Consider the following 19,452-nt stretch of genomic DNA (forward strand, 5'->3'; position numbering starts at 1 on the left):
ATGAAGGGCATTTTTTTTATAGTTTTAAGGGTAATTGCTGAATTCCGAAAACGAAAACATGCCATTTTGGTTTTCAGACATGTTGTTGGGTATGATAAGAGGTACCTCTCCCTAAATTTTCAGATGAAAATTTCATGTGCTTTTCCGGGAAATCGGATTTCCGTAAAAATCCAAAAAATGGAATATCTTTGTTTCTAATAAGAAATTTCAAGTACTCTTTTCACTTATAGGCGTAACTTTTTATGCTGAACAACTTTGCCGTTGACAACTTTTGTGTAGGTCAAAGGTCAAGGTCACTAAATTACAAATTTCACTTTTGAACGCAATTTTCAAAAAGAAGCACACCTTTGATTTTTTTCTAGGTATTGGAAAAAATGTAGCCCCAAGTGTGTAGAACAATATACTTGATTTTCAAAATGGCATTATTTTTAGTTCAAAAGATAATTTTAAGTGAATATTAAAAAACTGATAAAAATCGCTATTCGGCAATAGAAATTAATTTTCAAACAGCAATAACTTAGTTTCTGTGAGAGATACGACCGTAGTTGTAATGACAAAAAGTGTTTTAAATTACTTTTTCTATCGAATTATGTATTGGTCATCCATGTTTGGTCACTTAAGGTTATTGACCCCAGTGACCTATGACCTTAAAAAAGGGTTAATCAAAATTGTGGCACAAAAAATTGAAGAATACTTTTAAAACAATGTTTTTGTATGAAATTTTATGCAAAAATATTTTTCTAAGGTCATAGGTCACTGGGGTCAATAACCGTAAGTGACCAAACATGGATGACCAATACATGGTTCGATAGAAAAAGTAATTTAAAACACTTTTTGTCATTACAACTACGGTCGTATCTCTCACAGAAACTAAGTTATTGCTGTTTGAAAATTAATTTCTATTGCCGAATAGCGATTTTTATCAGTTTTTTAATATTCACTTAAAATTATCTTTTGAACTAAAAATAATGCCATTTTGAAAATCAAGTATATTGTTCTACACACTTGGGGCTACATTTTTTCCAATACCTAGAAAAAAATCAAAGGTGTGCTTCTTTTTGAAAATTGCGTTTAAAAGTGAAATTTGTAATTTAGTGACCTTGACCTTTGACCTACACAAAAGTTGTCAACGGCAAAGTTGTTCAGCATAAAAAGTTACGCCTATAAGTGAAAAGAGTACTTGAAATTTCTTATTAGAAACAAAGATATTCCATTTTTTGGATTTTTACGGAAATCCGATTTCCCGGAAAAGCACATGAAATTTTCATCTGAAAATTTAGGGAGAGGTACCTCTTATCATACCCAACAACATGTCTGAAAACCAAAATGGCATGTTTTCGTTTTCGGAATTCAGCAATTACCCTTAAAACTATAAAAAAAATGCCCTGAAAGGTTATTTTCGATTATAATTTCATTTTACTCCAATGCATGGTTTTAGCGCAAAATTTTTCTAAAATTTATTGTTTTAATTTTTAATATTTGAAATTGCGTGAAAGTGAAGTTGCCTATTTTACATATTTAGAATGTAGATTAAATTTAAATATTTTTTGTTGTTCAAAATTCGCAGTAAAAAATTTGCAAATAATGTACATGATAAGCGTACGGAATTTATAATATTTTTAGTTTTACCCGTTTTATCCATGCGTCCCTCGACGTGATTAATTTTCGTTGTATTTACTTTTAAATAAAATTTTTTTAAGGCCATTGGAACTGTTTTTCAAATTAGCTTCTCATATTCCTTCCTCCGTGCTCTTTTAGAACACTGCGATTTATTGCTGCGACTTGGTGTATGAGAAGAATATTAGAAGGTCAACTGTAAAACGTTGCGATAAAAAGTCACCTCCCCTACGCTCTCCACTTTAAAAAATCGGGAATCGATATTCGATACATCCGCCCAAATGACGCGAGTGGCCAATTTCCAGCCAACTAGCTAACTTCCGATGACTGGCTAGGATCTCTGGCTAACTTCACGATGCTTCTTCGCGGGTCAAACAAAAAAGCATCGCAGGCCGCAGAGAGAGACGCCGACGCCCCACGCCCCACTTTTCACTCGAGCGACCAAGCGAAAAGTTCGTTGGTCGGGGTGTCGCGGTTTGGGCTCGAAATGGGCCCATGCCGAGGGCCGTGGGCCCCACATTCAAGTACGCACGACGTCGGCGGAAAAAGAACAACAAGGGCAGGTGGAGGTTCGGACGCTAGCTCGTTTGTGAAATTAATTCAGTCGGATTTTTGTAATAATTTTTGGGGATGATTTATTCACTCAGAATGAGTTTTAACTGATACCCTATGACTCTCTTAAGTTGCTCATGAAATTTTTTAAGCTCAATGGCCTTTAATTTTCCAGGCGATGCCAGGCCGCCTCCTGTGCATGCATCTCCGCTGAAGACTGTTGTAGCCTCGTCAAGCACCAGCACAGTCAAGCACAGTCTTCAGTGGCACCATCCTTCTGCAGGGCGTCCTGCATGCTGCCCTTCAATGAGAGGAGGCACCTGGTGCCCATTCACTCCATGAAGTCCCGACTAGAAAGCCTGGAAGCTCGGAACGAGTCGCTCGCCATTTGTTGGTTTGTAAAAATAATTCAGTTGGAATTTTTTTTTAATTTTTTGGGACGATTTAAACATTATTAAATGGCTCTTAATGAAACCTTACAATGCTTCAAAGTTGATCAAGTTTTATTTTCATCTCAATGGCCATTTTTTTTGCCAGGAGAGGCCAGTCCGCCCATTTGCGGCCGGTCGGTGCACGACGATTTTAGCATCGGAGACTCCAGCAGAGTCTTCAAGTGGCGGCAACCTTTATCAGGGCGTCCTGCTCCGTGCCCTTGAATGACTGGAGGCCACTGGTGCATAAATACTCTGCAAAATCAGCCCAGAAAGTCTGGCAGCTCGCAGCGAGTCACTCGTAATCGGCAGGTATGTCAGATTAATTCAGTTGGATTTTTTTATTAATTTTTTGGGAAGAAGTTTAATTTAATCTATTAATATTAATTTTATTTATAAAATTAATCCCATTTCTTAAATTTTTTAAAACTTAAATTGAATTAAAATTAATGAATTTTATTTTTAAATAAAATTTAAATTTTTATAAATTTAAAAAAAAAACATCACCAGCTGGTGGATTCAGCTGGTGAATTCACCAATTGAATTCACCAGCTTGAATTTTATAAATTTAATTGAAGTCATTAATATTAATTTTATTTATAAAATTTTTATAAAATTAATCCCTTTTTTAAAAATTAAAATTTAAATATTTAAAAAAAATTTTATTGATAAAATATATTTCATTTTTTAAAATTTTAAAAAATGAAAAAAACATCCCCTGCTGGTGTATTTAGCTGGTGAATTCACCACTTTAATTAACCAGCTTAATTCACCAGCTAAATTCAGCTGGTAAATTGAGCGTTTTAATTCTAATGGTTAATTGAGCTGGTGAATTCACCAGCTGGTGACTATAATTTTTTTAAAGGTTTTTAATTAAAAAAAATTTAATTTAATTAATTAGTATTAAGTTTATTTATATAATATTTATAATATTAATCCCTTTTATTGTTTTTTGATAATAAAAAAAAAAACCTCATCAGCTTGTGAATTGAGCCTGTGAATTCACCAGCTGGTGACAATTATTTTTTTTTTTTAAATTTCGAATTAAAAGTTAATTAATTTAAATTAATTTATTTATAAATTAAATTTCAATTTTTAATAATTATAAAAAATATTAAAAACCTCATCAGCTTAATTCACCAGCTGGTGAATTGAGCTGGTAAATTGAGCTTTTTAATTCAAATGGTGAATTGTGCTGGTGAATTCTCCAGCTGGTGACATTTATTTTTTTTTTTAAATTTACAAATTTAAACAAATTTAAATTTAGTATATTAATATTAATTTTATTTATAAAATAATTATAAAATTACACCTTTTTTAATTTTAAGAATTAAAATTTAATTAAATGTAATTAATTTTATTTATAAATTATATATTAAATTTCAATTTATAAAAATTTTAACAAAGAAAAAAAAACATCAACCGCTGGTGAATTTAGCTCTTGATTTCACCAGCTGGTGACAATTAATTTTTTTTAATGCTCTAATTTAAATAAATTTATTTTAATTTATATTAATTAAATATAAATTATTAATATTAATTTTATGTGTAAAATATTTACAAAATCAATCCCATTTTTTAAATTTTTTAGAACTAAAATTTAATTAATATTAATTATTTTTATTTTTAAATTAAATTTCAATTTTTATAAATTTAAAAAAAACATTGTTAAAACAAATTGAAGATCAAAAGACATTCACCCTGAAACTGAAACAAGTGCTAAGTGAACACAGATTCAGATTCAGATAATATTTATTCCGTATAGATCAACATATGTACAGAAATAATCTTTGGAATAGGTCACTGGTCACTGTAATACAGCTATATCTCAATATAACTATAATACAGCTTACTAAATTTAAAATACAGTTCACACAATTTTACACAAAAAATATTCATGCACGTCATAGAACATTTTGTCGTAGAATATTAATTCCAATTCCTTCTTAAACACTTGATAACTATCAATGCTTTTGATTCTATCGGGAAGATGATTGAAAATTCTAGGGATCATGATGTGAGGGGACTGCGCAGTCAGCAACAGTCTGTTTGGTTTGACAAATAAGTCTTGCTCCGCTATAGGTTTATTTCGAGTACTGCGATTCTGGTGCACCTTGCTTTCAGAATTTTTGAGGAACAATTCAGGATACTTTTTGTAAAATTTAACACATTCAAAGGCGTACACAGAGAAAGCTGGCAGGATCTGAAATTCTTCAAAAAGTGGTCGGCAAGACTCGACAGGTGTCAATGCCTTCCAGTATCTTTTACCTGCCATCGCACGGATAACTCTCTTTTGAGCAATGAAAACCTTTTCCAACATAGGCGACCCACCCCAAATTACAATTGAGTATAGTAAGTGACTTTGAACATGGGCGAAATATACATCTCTTAGCAATTTAGTTTGAATGCGCTGCCTTAATTTAACAAAAAGGTACGTGGTACTTCTCAGTTTCGCTACAACCTGATCGCATTGGGTGCTCCAGTTCATTGTATCAGAGAGCATTACACCAAGTATTTTTGCTTGATTTACCACTTCAATTTCAGCGTCGTTAATTCTGATTACAGGCGGTTCCAATTAACTAGTTTGAGCAGTATGCATTTGCAGCACCTGAGTTTTCTTTTCGTTCAATCTTAAGCGGTTATTACTGGCAAAATCAATCATTTTGTCATTAGCCACAGCAGTTTTTTCGCTCAAGGCTTTGTAGTTTCTAGCCTTTACAATAAAAGATGAATCATCTGCGAACAAGATAAGAGCGGCGACAATGATTTTTAAGGGCATATCATTACCGTAGGAGGAATACCCAATACTGTTCCTTGTGGTACGCCAATCGAAACATTTTCCATTGTTGACTCAAATAATTTTTGCTCGCCATTTTCACCCACACCGAAAAGTTGAACAAGTTGTTTTCTATCAGTAAGAAAGGACTTTAACCAAAGGAGGGATACATCATCAATTCCAAATTTTTTCAGTTTTGCAAGCAGTATTTCGGGAACGACACACCCAAAGGCATTAGAAAAGTCATACAGAATCACATTGTTTTTTTCTCTATTTTCCAACGAATCGTAGATTTCGGACACTAACTTAAAAAGTGCAGTCACTGTGCTCCTGCCTTTTCGAAAACCGTGCTGCTCGTCCGCAAGGAGATTGTTTTCAGCGAAATAGCTTTAAATTCTATTTAGGAAACATTTCTCAAATACTTTTGCTACAGAAGATGTTAAGGCTATTGGGCGATAACTACTAGCATCGGATTTCTCACCCTTCTTTTTGTACAATGGCTTGATTACAGTTAATTTTAGCACTTCCGGGAATTTACCAGTGCGAAACGACTCATTCACCATAAATGCCACAGGGAACACTATATAACCAGAAATCTTTTTCAACGTATCCATAGATAATCCATCCCAGCTAGATGATTTCTTTGACGGGAATAACTTCAAAATTTTTTCTATTTCAAATGGGGTAACGTCAGGCTGAGCAGTAAATTTTATTCCATTTGAAACAATACTCTCAGTACAGAGTTCAATTTCATCACTACTAAGATTTACCTGAGGTTCAACAAATTTTTTATTTAAAAAGTTGCAAATTTTCTGTAAATCCTTTTCCATTTCACCATCAATTTCAATTTGCTTAATATCATTTTCGTGTTTATCTTGGTTCAAGTTGCAAGTTTCGTTAATAATTTTCCAGGCCATACCAGTCTTATTAGAGGCTTTTAACATTTTCTGGTCATTGTGAGTTCGGACTGCATCATTTATGAGAAAGCCAACGTACTTTTGTTTACTTTTATATTTGAATTTAAGACTTCTTAATCTGTCACAGTTAGGATCATTCCTTTTCAGTATAGATATTTGGGCACCCAAGAGCCTTAATTCTTCCTTTTGCTTACGAAGAAACTCAGAATCGGCATTATTTTTCCTATTTACTCTAATTAATATTTACTCCTTTGGGAAACTCATTTCAAAGTACATAGTAAGCTTATCCATGAATTTACAGCACATATCATCAATATTATTACTTTCATAAACTTCGGTCCAACTTTCTGTACTTAAAAGGTGGAAAAATTCAGTCCAGTTACTATCAGAGAATCTCCTGATAATTTTGTAATAATCTCTATCGAGTTCAATTGGAATTTGAAAATTAACAGACACCATTCTATGGTCGCTAAAAAATACATCACTGACAAAAGAAGTATGCGAGCACTTTAAGGAACTAAATACATGATCAATCAAAGTTGCTGATGTGCTTGTAACCCGGGTAGCTTCGATTCCATTTACCAGTGACATTTCATAGCCATCCATTAAGTTCAGTAATTTCATTTTATCAGCATTGTCTGAGTTAAGATCAACATTCAAATCACCAACTAGTAACATTTCTTTCTCTGGACTTATAAACTTCTCAATAAGATTTTCCAAATTTTCAATGAAGAACTCAATATTTCTGTTTTCAGGATTACTCGTAGATTAACGTAGATGGCTCATTCCTTTTCACATTAATTTTAGATTTATTTGTGATTAAATTACTGGGTGACCTTCAAATCTTCCTTCCTTGCCTTCTCTCTCTTCCTGACCAACATCCTCAATCCCTTACAAAATTTCAAGGGGTGCCTTGGCCTGTTTGTCCCACTCGGCTCGTCGTCCACCTTTTTCTCCTTCGCTCGTCTCCTGTTTGAATCGCTTTTAATTATTATTTTTTTAACAGGTGACGTTCCTCTGGCCCTTCTTTGGTCTTTCAGCAAGCCATGCAAGCCCACCGAGCAGCAACATCATTTGCAAAGCGTGCCTCACTTTCAATCCACCCTCAACAACCCACGCACATCGAGTAAAGCAGCCGGCTTAATATTTTTGTAGGTAAATTTTATATTTATTTTCTATTTAATTTCTAAGTGACCTTCAACTCTCCCATCTTTGCCTTCTCTCTCTTCCTGACCAACATCCTCAATCCCTTACAAAATTTCAAGGGGTGCCTTGGCCTTTTTGACCCTAAAGGCGCTACGTCCGTTATTTACGCTTTAGCATGAACTATGCTGAAATCACTTTTAATTTTTATTTTTTTAATAGGTGACGTTCCTCTCGCGCTTCCTTGACATTTCACCAATCCTTGCATGCCCACGCACCAGCCCCATCATTTTCAAAGCATGCCTTGCACTAATTCCACCCTCATCCACCCCCTAAACCCAGATTAACGTAGATGGCTCATTCCTTTTCACATTAATTTTAGATTTATTTGTGATTAAATTACTGGGTGACCTTCAAATCTTCCTTCCTTGCCTTCTCTCTCTTCCTGACCAACATCCTCAATCCCTTACAAAATTTCAAGGGGTGCCTTGGCCTGTTTGTCCCACTCGGCTCGTCGTCCACCTTTTTCTCCTTCGCTCGTCTCCTGTTTGAATCACTTTTAATTATTATTTTTTTAACAGGTGACGTTCCTCTGGCCCTTCTTTGGTCTTTCAGCAAGCCATGCAAGCCCACCGAGCAGCAACATCATTTGCAAAGCGTGCCTCACTTTCAATCCACCCTCAACAACCCACGCACATCGAGTAAAGCAGCCGGCTTAATATTTTTGTAAGTAAATTTTATATTTATTTTCTATTTAATTTCTAAGTGACCTTCAACTCTCCCATCCTTGCCTTCTCTCTCTTCCTGACCAACATCCTCAATCCCTTACAAAATTTCAAGGGGTGCCTTGGCCTTTTTACCCTCAAGGCGCTACGTCCGTTATTTACGCTTTAGCATGAACTATGCTGAAATCACTTTTAATTTTTATTTTTTTAATAGGTGACGTTCCTCTCGCGCTTCCTTGACATTTCACCAATCCTTGCATGCCCACGCACCAGCCCCATCATTTTCAAAGCATGCCTTGCACTAATTCCACTCTCATCCACCCCCTAAACCCAGATTAACGTAGATGGCTCATTCCTTTTCACATTAATTTTAGATTTATTTGTGATTAAATTACTGGGTGACCTTCAAATCTTCCTTCCTTGCCTTCTCTCTCTTCCTGACCAACATCCTCAATCCCTTACAAAATTTCAAGGGGTGCCTTGGCCTGTTTGTCCCACTCGGCTCGTCGTCCACCTTTTTCTCCTTCGCTCGTCTCCTGTTTGAATCGCTTTTAATTATTATTTTTTTAACAGGTGACGTTCCTCTGGCCCTTCTTTGGTCTTTCAGCAAGCCATGCAAGCCCACCGAGCAGCAACATCATTTGCAAAGCGTGCCTCACTTTCAATCCACCCTCAACAACCCACGCACATCGAGTAAAGCAGCCGGCTTAATATTTTTGTAAGTAAATTTTATATTTATTTTCTATTTAATTTCTAAGTGACCTTCAACTCTCCCATCTTTGCCTTCTCTCTCTTCCTGACCAACATCCTCGATCCCTTACAAAATTTCAAGGGGTGCCTTGGCCTTTTTGACCCTCAAGGCGCTACGTCCGTTATTTACGCTTTAGCATGAACTATGCTGAAATCACTTTTAATTTTTATTTTTTTAATAGGTGACGTTCCTCTCGCGCTTCCTTTACATTTCAACAATCCTTGCATGCCCACGCACCAGCCCCATCATTTTCAAAGCATGCCTTGCACTAATTCCACCCTCATCCACCCCCTAAACCCAGATTAACGTAGATGGCTCATTCCTTTTCACATTAATTTTAGATTTATTTGTGATTAAATTACTGGGTGACCTTCAAATCTTCCTTCCTTGCCTTCTCTCTCTTCCTGACCAACATCCTCAATCCCTTACAAAATTTCAAGGGGTGCCTTGGCCTGTTTGTCCCACTCGGCTCGTCGTCCACCTTTTTCTCCTTCGCTCGTCTCCTGTTAGAATCACTTTTAATTATTATTTTTTTAATAGGTGACGTTCCTCTGGCCCTTCTTTGGTCTTTCAGCAAGCCATGCAAGCCCACCGAGCAGCAACATCATTTGCAAAGCGTGCCTCACTTTCAATCCACCCTCAACAACCCACGCACATCGAGTAAAGCAGCCGGCTTAATATTTTTGTAAGTAAATTTTATATTTATTTTCTATTTAATTTCTAAGTGACCTTCAACTCTCCCATCTTTGCCTTCTCTCTCTTCCTGACCAACATCCTCAATCCCTTACAAAATTTCAAGGGGTGCCTTGGCCTGTTTGTCCCACTCGGCTCGTCGTCCACCTTTTTCTCCTTCGCTCGTCTCCTGTTTGAATCACTTTTAATTATTATTTTTTTAACAGGTGACGTTCCTCTGGCCCTTCTTTGGTCTTTCAGCAAGCCATGCAAGCCCACCGAGCAGCAACATCATTTGCAAAGCGTGCCTCACTTTCAATCCACCCTCAACAACCCACGCACATCGAGTAAAGCAGCCGGCTTAATATTTTTGTAAGTAAATTTTATATTTATTTTCTATTTAATTTCTAAGTGACCTTCAACTCTCCCATCTTTGCCTTCTCTCTCTTCCTGACCAACATCCTCAATCCCTTACAAAATTTCAAGGGGTGCCTTGGCCTTTTTGACCCTCAAGGCGCTACGTCCGTTATTTATGCTTTAGCATGAACTATGCTGAAATCACTTTTAATTTTTATTTTTTTAATAGGTGACGTTCCTCTCGCGCTTCCTTGACGTTTCACCAATCCTTGCATGCCCACGCACCAGCCCCATCATTTTCAAAGCATGCCTTGCACTAATTCCACCCTCATCCACCCCCTAAACCCAGATTAACGTAGATGGCTCATTCCTTTTCACATTAATTTTAGATTTATTTGTGATTAAATTACTGGGTGACCTTCAAATCTTCCTTCCTTGCCTTCTCTCTCTTCCTGACCAACATCCTCAATCCCTTACAAAATTTCAAGGGGTGCCTTGGCCTGTTTGTCCCACTCGGCTCGTCGTCCACCTTTTTCTCCTTCGCTCGTCTCCTGTTTGAATCGCTTTTAATTATTATTTTTTTAACAGGTGACGTTCCTCTGGCCCTTCTTTGGTCTTTCAGCAAGCCATGCAAGCCCACCGAGCAGCAACATCATTTGCAAAGCGTGCCTCACTTTCAATCCACCCTCAACAACCCACGCACATCGAGTAAAGCAGCCGGCTTAATATTTTTGTAGGTAAATTTTATATTTATTTTCTATTTAATTTCTAAGTGACCTTCAACTCTCCCATCTTTGCCTTCTCTCTCTTCCTGACCAACATCCTCAATCCCTTACAAAATTTCAAGGGGTGCCTTGGCCTTTTTGACCCTAAAGGCGCTACGTCCGTTATTTACGCTTTAGCATGAACTATGCTGAAATCACTTTTAATTTTTATTTTTTTAATAGGTGACGTTCCTCTCGCGCTTCCTTGACATTTCACCAATCCTTGCATGCCCACGCACCAGCCCCATCATTTTCAAAGCATGCCTTGCACTAATTCCACCCTCATCCACCCCCTAAACCCAGATTAACGTAGATGGCTCATTCCTTTTCACATTAATTTTAGATTTATTTGTGATTAAATTACTGGGTGACCTTCAAATCTTCCTTCCTTGCCTTCTCTCTCTTCCTGACCAACATCCTCAATCCCTTACAAAATTTCAAGGGGTGCCTTGGCCTGTTTGTCCCACTCGGCTCGTCGTCCACCTTTTTCTCCTTCGCTCGTCTCCTGTTTGAATCACTTTTAATTATTATTTTTTTAACAGGTGACGTTCCTCTGGCCCTTCTTTGGTCTTTCAGCAAGCCATGCAAGCCCACCGAGCAGCAACATCATTTGCAAAGCGTGCCTCACTTTCAATCCACCCTCAACAACCCACGCACATCGAGTAAAGCAGCCGGCTTAATATTTTTGTAAGTAAATTTTATATTTATTTTCTATTTAATTTCTAAGTGACCTTCAACTCTCCCATCTTTGCCTTCTCTCTCTTCCTGACCAACATCCTCAATTCCTTACAAAATTTCAAGGGGTGCCTTGGCCTTTTTGACCCTCAAGGCGCTACGTCCGTTATTTACGCTTTAGCATGAACTATGCTGAAATCACTTTTAATTTTTATTTTTTTAATAGGTGACGTTCCTCTCGCGCTCCCTTGACATTTCACCAATCCTTGCATGCCCACGCACCAGCCCCATCATTTTCAAAGCATGCCTTGCACTAATTCCACCCTCATCCACCCCCTAAACCCAGATTAACGTAGATGGCTCATTCCTTTTCACATTAATTTTAGATTTATTTGTGATTAAATTACTGGGTGACCTTCAAATCTTCCTTCCTTGCCTTCTCTCTCTTCCTGACCAACATCCTCAATCCCTTACAAAATTTCAAGGGGTGCCTTGGCCTGTTTGTCCCACTCGGCTCGTCGTCCACCTTTTTCTCCTTCGCTCGTCTCCTGTTTGAATCGCTTTTAATTATTATTTTTTTAACAGGTGACGTTCCTCTGGCCCTTCTTTGGTCTTTCAGCAAGCCATGCAAGCCCACCGAGCAGCAACATCATTTGCAAAGCGTGCCTCACTTTCAATCCACCCTCAACAACCCACGCACATCGAGTAAAGCAGCCGGCTTAATATTTTTGTAAGTAAATTTTATATTTATTTTCTATTTAATTTCTAAGTGACCTTCAACTCTCCCATCTTTGCCTTCTCTCTCTTCCTGACCAACATCCTCGATCCCTTACAAAATTTCAAGGGGTGCCTTGGCCTTTTTGACCCTCAAGGCGCTACGTCCGTTATTTACGCTTTAGCATGAACTATGCTGAAATCACTTTTAATTTTTATTTTTTTAATAGGTGACGTTCCTCTCGCGCTTCCTTTACATTTCAACAATCCTTGCATGCCCACGCACCAGCCCCATCATTTTCAAAGCATGCCTTGCACTAATTCCACCCTCATCCACCCCCTAAACCCAGATTAACGTAGATGGCTCATTCCTTTTCACATTAATTTTAGATTTATTTGTGATTAAATTACTGGGTGACCTTCAAATCTTCCTTCCTTGCCTTCTCTCTCTTCCTGACCAACATCCTCAATCCCTTACAAAATTTCAAGGGGTGCCTTGGCCTGTTTGTCCCACTCGGCTCGTCGTCCACCTTTTTCTCCTTCGCTCGTCTCCTGTTAGAATCACTTTTAATTATTATTTTTTTAATAGGTGACGTTCCTCTGGCCCTTCTTTGGTCTTTCAGCAAGCCATGCAAGCCCACCGAGCAGCAACATCATTTGCAAAGCGTGCCTCACTTTCAATCCACCCTCAACAACCCACGCACATCGAGTAAAGCAGCCGGCTTAATATTTTTGTAAGTAAATTTTATATTTATTTTCTATTTAATTTCTAAGTGACCTTCAACTCTCCCATCTTTGCCTTCTCTCTCTTCCTGACCAACATCCTCAATCCCTTACAAAATTTCAAGGGGTGCCTTGGCCTGTTTGTCCCACTCGGCTCGTCGTCCACCTTTTTCTCCTTCGCTCGTCTCCTGTTTGAATCGCTTTTAATTATTATTTTTTTAACAGGTGACGTTCCTCTGGCCCTTCTTTGGTCTTTCAGCAAGCCATGCAAGCCCACCGAGCAGCAACATCATTTGCAAAGCGTGCCTCACTTTCAATCCACCCTCAACAACCCACGCACATCGAGTAAAGCAGCCGGCTTAATATTTTTGTAAGTAAATTTTATATTTATTTTCTATTTAATTTCTAAGTGACCTTCAACTCTCCCATCTTTGCCTTCTCTCTCTTCCTGACCAACATCCTCAATCCCTTACAAAATTTCAAGGGGTGCCTTGGCCTTTTTGACCCTCAAGGCGCTACGTCCGTTATTTACGCTTTAGCATGAACTATGCTGAAATCACTTTTAATTTTTATTTTTTTAATAGGTAACGTTCCTCTCGCGCTTTCTTGACATTTCACCAATCCTTGCATGCCCACGCACCAGCCCCATCATTTTCAAAGCATGCCTTGCACTAATTCCACCCTCATCCACCCCCTAAACCCAGATTAACGTAGATGGCTCATTCCTTTTCACATTAATTTTAGATTTATTTGTGATTAAATTACTGGGTGACCTTCAAATCTTCCTTCCTTGCCTTCTCTCTCTTCCTGACCAACATCCTCAATCCCTTACAAAATTTCAAGGGGTGCCTTGGCCTGTTTGTCCCACTCGGCTCGTCGTCCACCTTTTTCTCCTTCGCTCGTCTCCTGTTTGAATCGCTTTTAATTATTATTTTTTTAACAGGTGACGTTCCTCTGGCCCTTCTTTGGTCTTTCAGCAAGCCATGCAAGCCCACCGAGCAGCAACATCATTTGCAAAGCGTGCCTCACTTTCAATCCACCCTCAACAACCCACGCACATCGAGTAAAGCAGCCGGCTTAATATTTTTGTAAGTAAATTTTATATTTATTTTCTATTTAATTTCTAAGTGACCTTCAACTCTCCCATCTTTGCCTTCTCTCTCTTCCTGACCAACATCCTCAATCCCTTACAAAATTTCAAGGGGTGCCTTGGCCTTTTTGACCCTCAAGGCGCTACGTCCGTTATTTACGCTTTAGCATGAACTATGCTGAAATCACTTTTAATTTTTATTTTTTTAATAGGTGACGTTCCTCTCGCGCTTCCTTGACATTTCACCAATCCTTGCATGCCCACGCACCAGCCCCATCATTTTCAAAGCATGCCTTGCACTAATTCCACCCTCATCCACCCCCTAAACCCAGATTAACGTAGTATTCAAGTATTCAAGTATTCAATATGTTTTATTTTGTTAAGCATTGCTACAAGTAACAAAAACTTTTTAAAATAAGTCAGAGTACAGTAGATGGCTCATTCCTTTTCACATTAATTTTAGATTTATTTGTGATTAAATTACTGGGTGACCTTCAAATCTTCCTTCCTTGCCTTCTCTCTCTTCCTGACCAACATCCTCAATCCCTTACAAAATTTCAAGGGGTGCCTTGGCCTGTTTGTCCCACTCGGCTCGTCGTCCACCTTTTTCTCCTTCGCTCGTCTCCTGTTTGAATCGCTTTTAATTATTATTTTTTTAACAGGTGACGTTCCTCTGGCCCTTCTTTGGTCTTTCAGCAAGCCATGCAAGCCCACCGAGCAGCAACATCATTTGCAAAGCGTGCCTCACTTTCAATCCACCCTCAACAACCCACGCACATCGAGTAAAGCAGCCGGCTTAATATTTTTGTAAGTAAATTTTATATTTATTTTCTATTTAATTTTTAAGTGACCTTCAACTCTCCCATCTTTGCCTTCTCTCTCTTCCTGACCAACATCCTCAATCCCTTACAAAATTTCAAGGGGTGCCTTGGCCTTTTTGACCCTCAAGGCGCTACGTCCGTTATTTACGCTTTAGCATGAACTATGCTGAAATCACTTTTAATTTTTATTTTTTTAATAGGTGACGTTCCTCTCGCGCTTCCTTGACATTTCACCAATCCTTGCATGCCCACGCACCAGCCCCATCATTTTCAAAGCATGCCTTGCACTAATTCCACCCTCATCCACCCCCTAAACCCAGATTAACGTAGATGGCTCATTCCTTTTCACATTAATTTTAGATTTATTTGTGATTAAATTACTGGGTGACCTTCAAATCTTCCTTCCTTGCCTTCTCTCTCTTCCTGACCAACATCCTCAATCCCTTACAAAATTTCAAGGGGTGCCTTGGCCTGTTTGTCCCACTCGGCTCGTCGTCCACCTTTTTCTCCTTCGCTCGTCTCCTGTTTGAATCACTTTTAATTATTATTTTTTTAACAGGTGACGTTCCTCTGGCCCTTCTATGGTCTTTCAGCAAGCCATGCAAGCCCACCGAGTAGCAACATCATTTGCAAAGCGTGCCTCACTTTCAATCCACCCTCAACAACCCACGCACATCGAGTAAAGCAGCCGGCTTAATATTTTTGTAAGTAAATTTTATATTTATTTTCTATTTAATTTCTAAGTGACCTTCAACTCTCCCATCTTTGCCTTCTCTCTCTTCCTGACCAACATCCTCAATTCCTTACAAAATTTCAAGGGGTGCCTTGGCCTTTTTGACCCTCAAGGCGCTACGTCCGTTATTTACGCTTTAGCATGAACTATGCTGAAATCACTTTTAATTTTTATTTTTTTAATAGGTGACGTTCCTCTCGCGCTTCCTTGACATTTCACCAATCCTTGCATGCCCACGCACCAGCCCCATCATTTTCAAAGCATGCCTTGCACTAATTCCACCCTCATCCACCCCCTAAACCCAGATTAACGTAGATGGCTCATTCCTTTTCACATTAATTTTAGATTTATTTGTGATTAAATTACTGGGTGACCTTCAAATCTTCCTTCCTTGCCTTCTCTCTCTTCCTGACCAACATCCTCAATCCCTTACAAAATTTCAAGGGGTGCCTTGGCCTGTTTGTCCCACTCGGCTCGTCGTCCACCTTTTTCTCCTTCGCTCGTCTCCTGTTTGAATCGCTTTTAATTATTTTTTTTTAACAGGTGACGTTCCTCTGGCCCTTCTTTGGTCTTTCAGCAAGCCATGCAAGCCCACCGAGCAGCAACATCATTTGCAAAGCGTGCCTCACTTTCAATCCACCCTCAACAACCCACGCACATCGAGTAAAGCAGCCGGCTTAATATTTTTGTAAGTAAATTTTATATTTATTTTCTATTTAATTTCTAAGTGACCTTCAACTCTCCCATCTTTGCCTTCTCTCTCTTCCTGACCAACATCCTCGATCCCTTACAAAATTTCAAGGGGTGCCTTGGCCTTTTTGACCCTCAAGGCGCTACGTCCGTTATTTACGCTTTAGCATGAACTATGCTGAAATCACTTTTAATTTTTATTTTTTTAATAGGTGACGTTCCTCTCGCGCTTCCTTGACATTTCAACAATCCTTGCATGCCCACGCACCAGCCCCATCATTTTCAAAGCATGCCTTGCACTAATTCCACCCTCATCCACCCCCTAAACCCAGATTAACGTAGATGGCTCATTCCTTTTCACATTAATTTTAGATTTATTTGTGATTAAATTACTGGGTGACCTTCAAATCTTCCTTCCTTGCCTTCTCTCTCTTCCTGACCAACATCCTCAATCCCTTACAAAATTTCAAGGGGTGCCTTGGCCTGTTTGTCCCACTCGGCTCGTCGTCCACCTTTTTCTCCTTCGCTCGTCTCCTGTTTGAATCGCTTTTAATTATTTTTTTTTAACAGGTGACGTTCCTCTGGCCCTTCTTTGGTCTTTCAGCAAGCCATGCAAGCCCACCGAGCAGCAACATCATTTGCAAAGCGTGCCTCACTTTCAATCCACCCTCAACAACCCACGCACATCGAGTAAAGCAGCCGGCTTAATATTTTTGTAAGTAAATTTTATATTTATTTTCTATTTAATTTCTAAGTGACCTTCAACTCTCCCATCTTTGCCTTCTCTCTCTTCCTGACCAACATCCTCAATCCCTTACAAAATTTCAAGGGGTGCCTTGGCCTTTTTGACCCTCAAGGCGCTACGTCCGTTATTTACGCTTTAGCATGAACTATGCTGAAATCACTTTTAATTTTTATTTTTTTAATAGGTAACGTTCCTCTCGCGCTTCCTTGACATTTCACCAATCCTTGCATGCCCACGCACCAGCCCCATCATTTTCAAAGCATGCCTTGCACTAATTCCACCCTCATCCACCCCCTAAACCCAGATTAACGTAGATGGCTCATTCCTTTTCACATTAATTTTAGATTTATTTGTGATTAAATTACTGGGTGACCTTCAAATCTTCCTTCCTTGCCTTCTCTCTCTTCCTGACCAACATCCTCAATCCCTTACAAAATTTCAAGGGGTGCCTTGGCCTGTTTGTCCCACTCGGCTCGTCGTCCACCTTTTTCTCCTTCGCTCGTCTCCTGTTTGAATCGCTTTTAATTATTATTTTTTTAACAGGTGACGTTCCTCTGGCCCTTCTTTGGTCTTTCAGCAAGCCATGCAAGCCCACCGAGCAGCAACATCATTTGCAAAGCGTGCCTCACTTTCAATCCACCCTCAACAACCCACGCACATCGAGTAAAGCAGCCGGCTTAATATTTTTGTAAGTAAATTTTATATTTATTTTCTATTTAATTTCTAAGTGACCTTCAACTCTCCCATCTTTGCCTTCTCTCTCTTCCTGACCAACATCCTCAATCCCTTACAAAATTTCAAGGGGTGCCTTGGCCTTTTTGACCCTCAAGGCGCTACGTCCGTTATTTACGCTTTAGCATGAACTATGCTGAAATCACTTTTAATTTTTATTTTTTTAATAGGTGACGTTCCTCTCGCGCTTCCTTGACATTTCACCAATCCTTGCATGCCCACGCACCAGCCCCATCATTTTCAAAGCATGCCTTGCACTAATTCCACCCTCATCCACCCCCTAAACCCAGATTAACGTAGATGGCTCATTCCTTTTCACATTAATTTTAGATTTATTTGTGATTAAATTACTGGGTGACCTTCAAATCTTCCTTCCTTGCCTTCTCTCTCTTCCTGACCAACATCCTCAATCCCTTACAAAATTTCAAGGGGTGCCTTGGCCTGTTTGTCCCACTCGGCTCGTCGTCCACCTTTTTCTCCTTCGCTCGTCTCCTGTTTGAATCACTTTTAATTATTATTTTTTTAACAGGTGACGTTCCTCTGGCCCTTCTATGGTCTTTCAGCAAGCCATGCAAGCCCACCGAGCAGCAACATCATTTGCAAAGCGTGCCTCACTTTCAATCCACCCTCAACAACCCACGCACATCGAGTAAAGCAGCCGGCTTAATATTTTTGTAAGTAAATTTTATATTTATTTTATATTTAATTTCTAAGTGACCTTCAACTCTCCCATCTTTGCCTTCTCTCTCTTCCTGACCAACATCCTCGATCCCTTACAAAATTTCAAGGGGTGCCTTGGCCTTTTTGACCCTCAAGGCGCTACGTCCGTTATTTACGCTTTAGCATGAACTATGCTGAAATCACTTTTAATTTTTATTTTTTTAATAGGTGACGTTCCTCTCGCGCTTCCTTGACATTTCACCAATCCTTGCATGCCCACGCACCAGCCCCATCATTTTCAAAGCATGCCTTGCACTAATTCCACCCTCATCCACCCCCTAAACCCAGATTAACGTAGATGGCTCATTCCTTTTCACATTAATTTTAGATTTATTTGTGATTAAATTACTGGGTGACCTTCAAATCTTCCTTCCTTGTCTTCTCTCTCTTCCTGACCAACATCCTCAATCCCTTACAAAATTTCAAGGGGTGCCTTGGCCTGTTTGTCCCACTCGGCTCGTCGTCCACCTTTTTCTCCTTCGCTCGTCTCCTGTTAGAATCACTTTTAATTATTATTTTTTTAACAGGTGACGTTCCTCTGGCCCTTCTATGGTCTTTCAGCAAGCCATGCAAGCCCACCGAGCAGCAACATCATTTGCAAAGCGTGCCTCACTTTCAATCCACCCTCAACAACCCACGCACATCGAGTAAAGCAGCCGGCTTAATATTTTTGTAAGTAAATTTTATATTTATTTTATATTTAATTTCTAAGTGACCTTCAACTCTCCCATCTTTGCCTTCTCTCTCTTCCTGACCAACATCCTCGATCCCTTACAAAATTTCAAGGGGTGCCTTGGCCTTTTTGACCCTCAAGGCGCTACGTCCGTTATTTACGCTTTAGCATGAACTATGCTGAAATCACTTTTAATTTTTATTTTTTTAATAGGTGACGTTCCTCTCGCGCTTCCTTGACATTTCACCAATCCTTGCATGCCCACGCACCAGCCCCATCATTTTCAAAGCATGCCTTGCACTAATTCCACCCTCATCCACCCCCTAAACCCAGATTAACGTAGATGGCTCATTCCTTTTCACATTAATTTTAGATTTATTTGTGATTAAATTACTGGGTGACCTTCAAATCTTCCTTCCTTGTCTTCTCTC

The 19,452-nt window shown here is 38.9% G+C and overlaps 1 protein-coding gene across 1 annotated transcript; it reads left to right on the forward strand.

Moving 5' to 3' along the window:
- The first annotated feature begins 2,068 nt into the window (after positions 1-2,068).
- LOC132194936 (uncharacterized) lies at positions 2,069-4,886 on the forward strand. Its single transcript, XM_059616534.1, has 3 exons — positions 2,069-2,186; positions 2,345-2,563; positions 4,778-4,886. Exons 1-3 carry the CDS (start codon positions 2,113-2,115, stop codon positions 4,884-4,886), a joined length of 402 nt encoding a protein of 133 aa, XP_059472517.1. The 5' UTR covers positions 2,069-2,112.
- The last annotated feature ends 14,566 nt before the right edge of the window (positions 4,887-19,452 follow it).

The sequence above is a fragment of the Neocloeon triangulifer genome, unplaced genomic scaffold (genome assembly GCF_031216515.1).
Source record: "Neocloeon triangulifer isolate White Clay Creek 2 clone unplaced genomic scaffold, ASM3121651v1 ptg000008l, whole genome shotgun sequence".
Taxonomy (NCBI): domain Eukaryota; kingdom Metazoa; phylum Arthropoda; class Insecta; order Ephemeroptera; family Baetidae; genus Neocloeon; species Neocloeon triangulifer.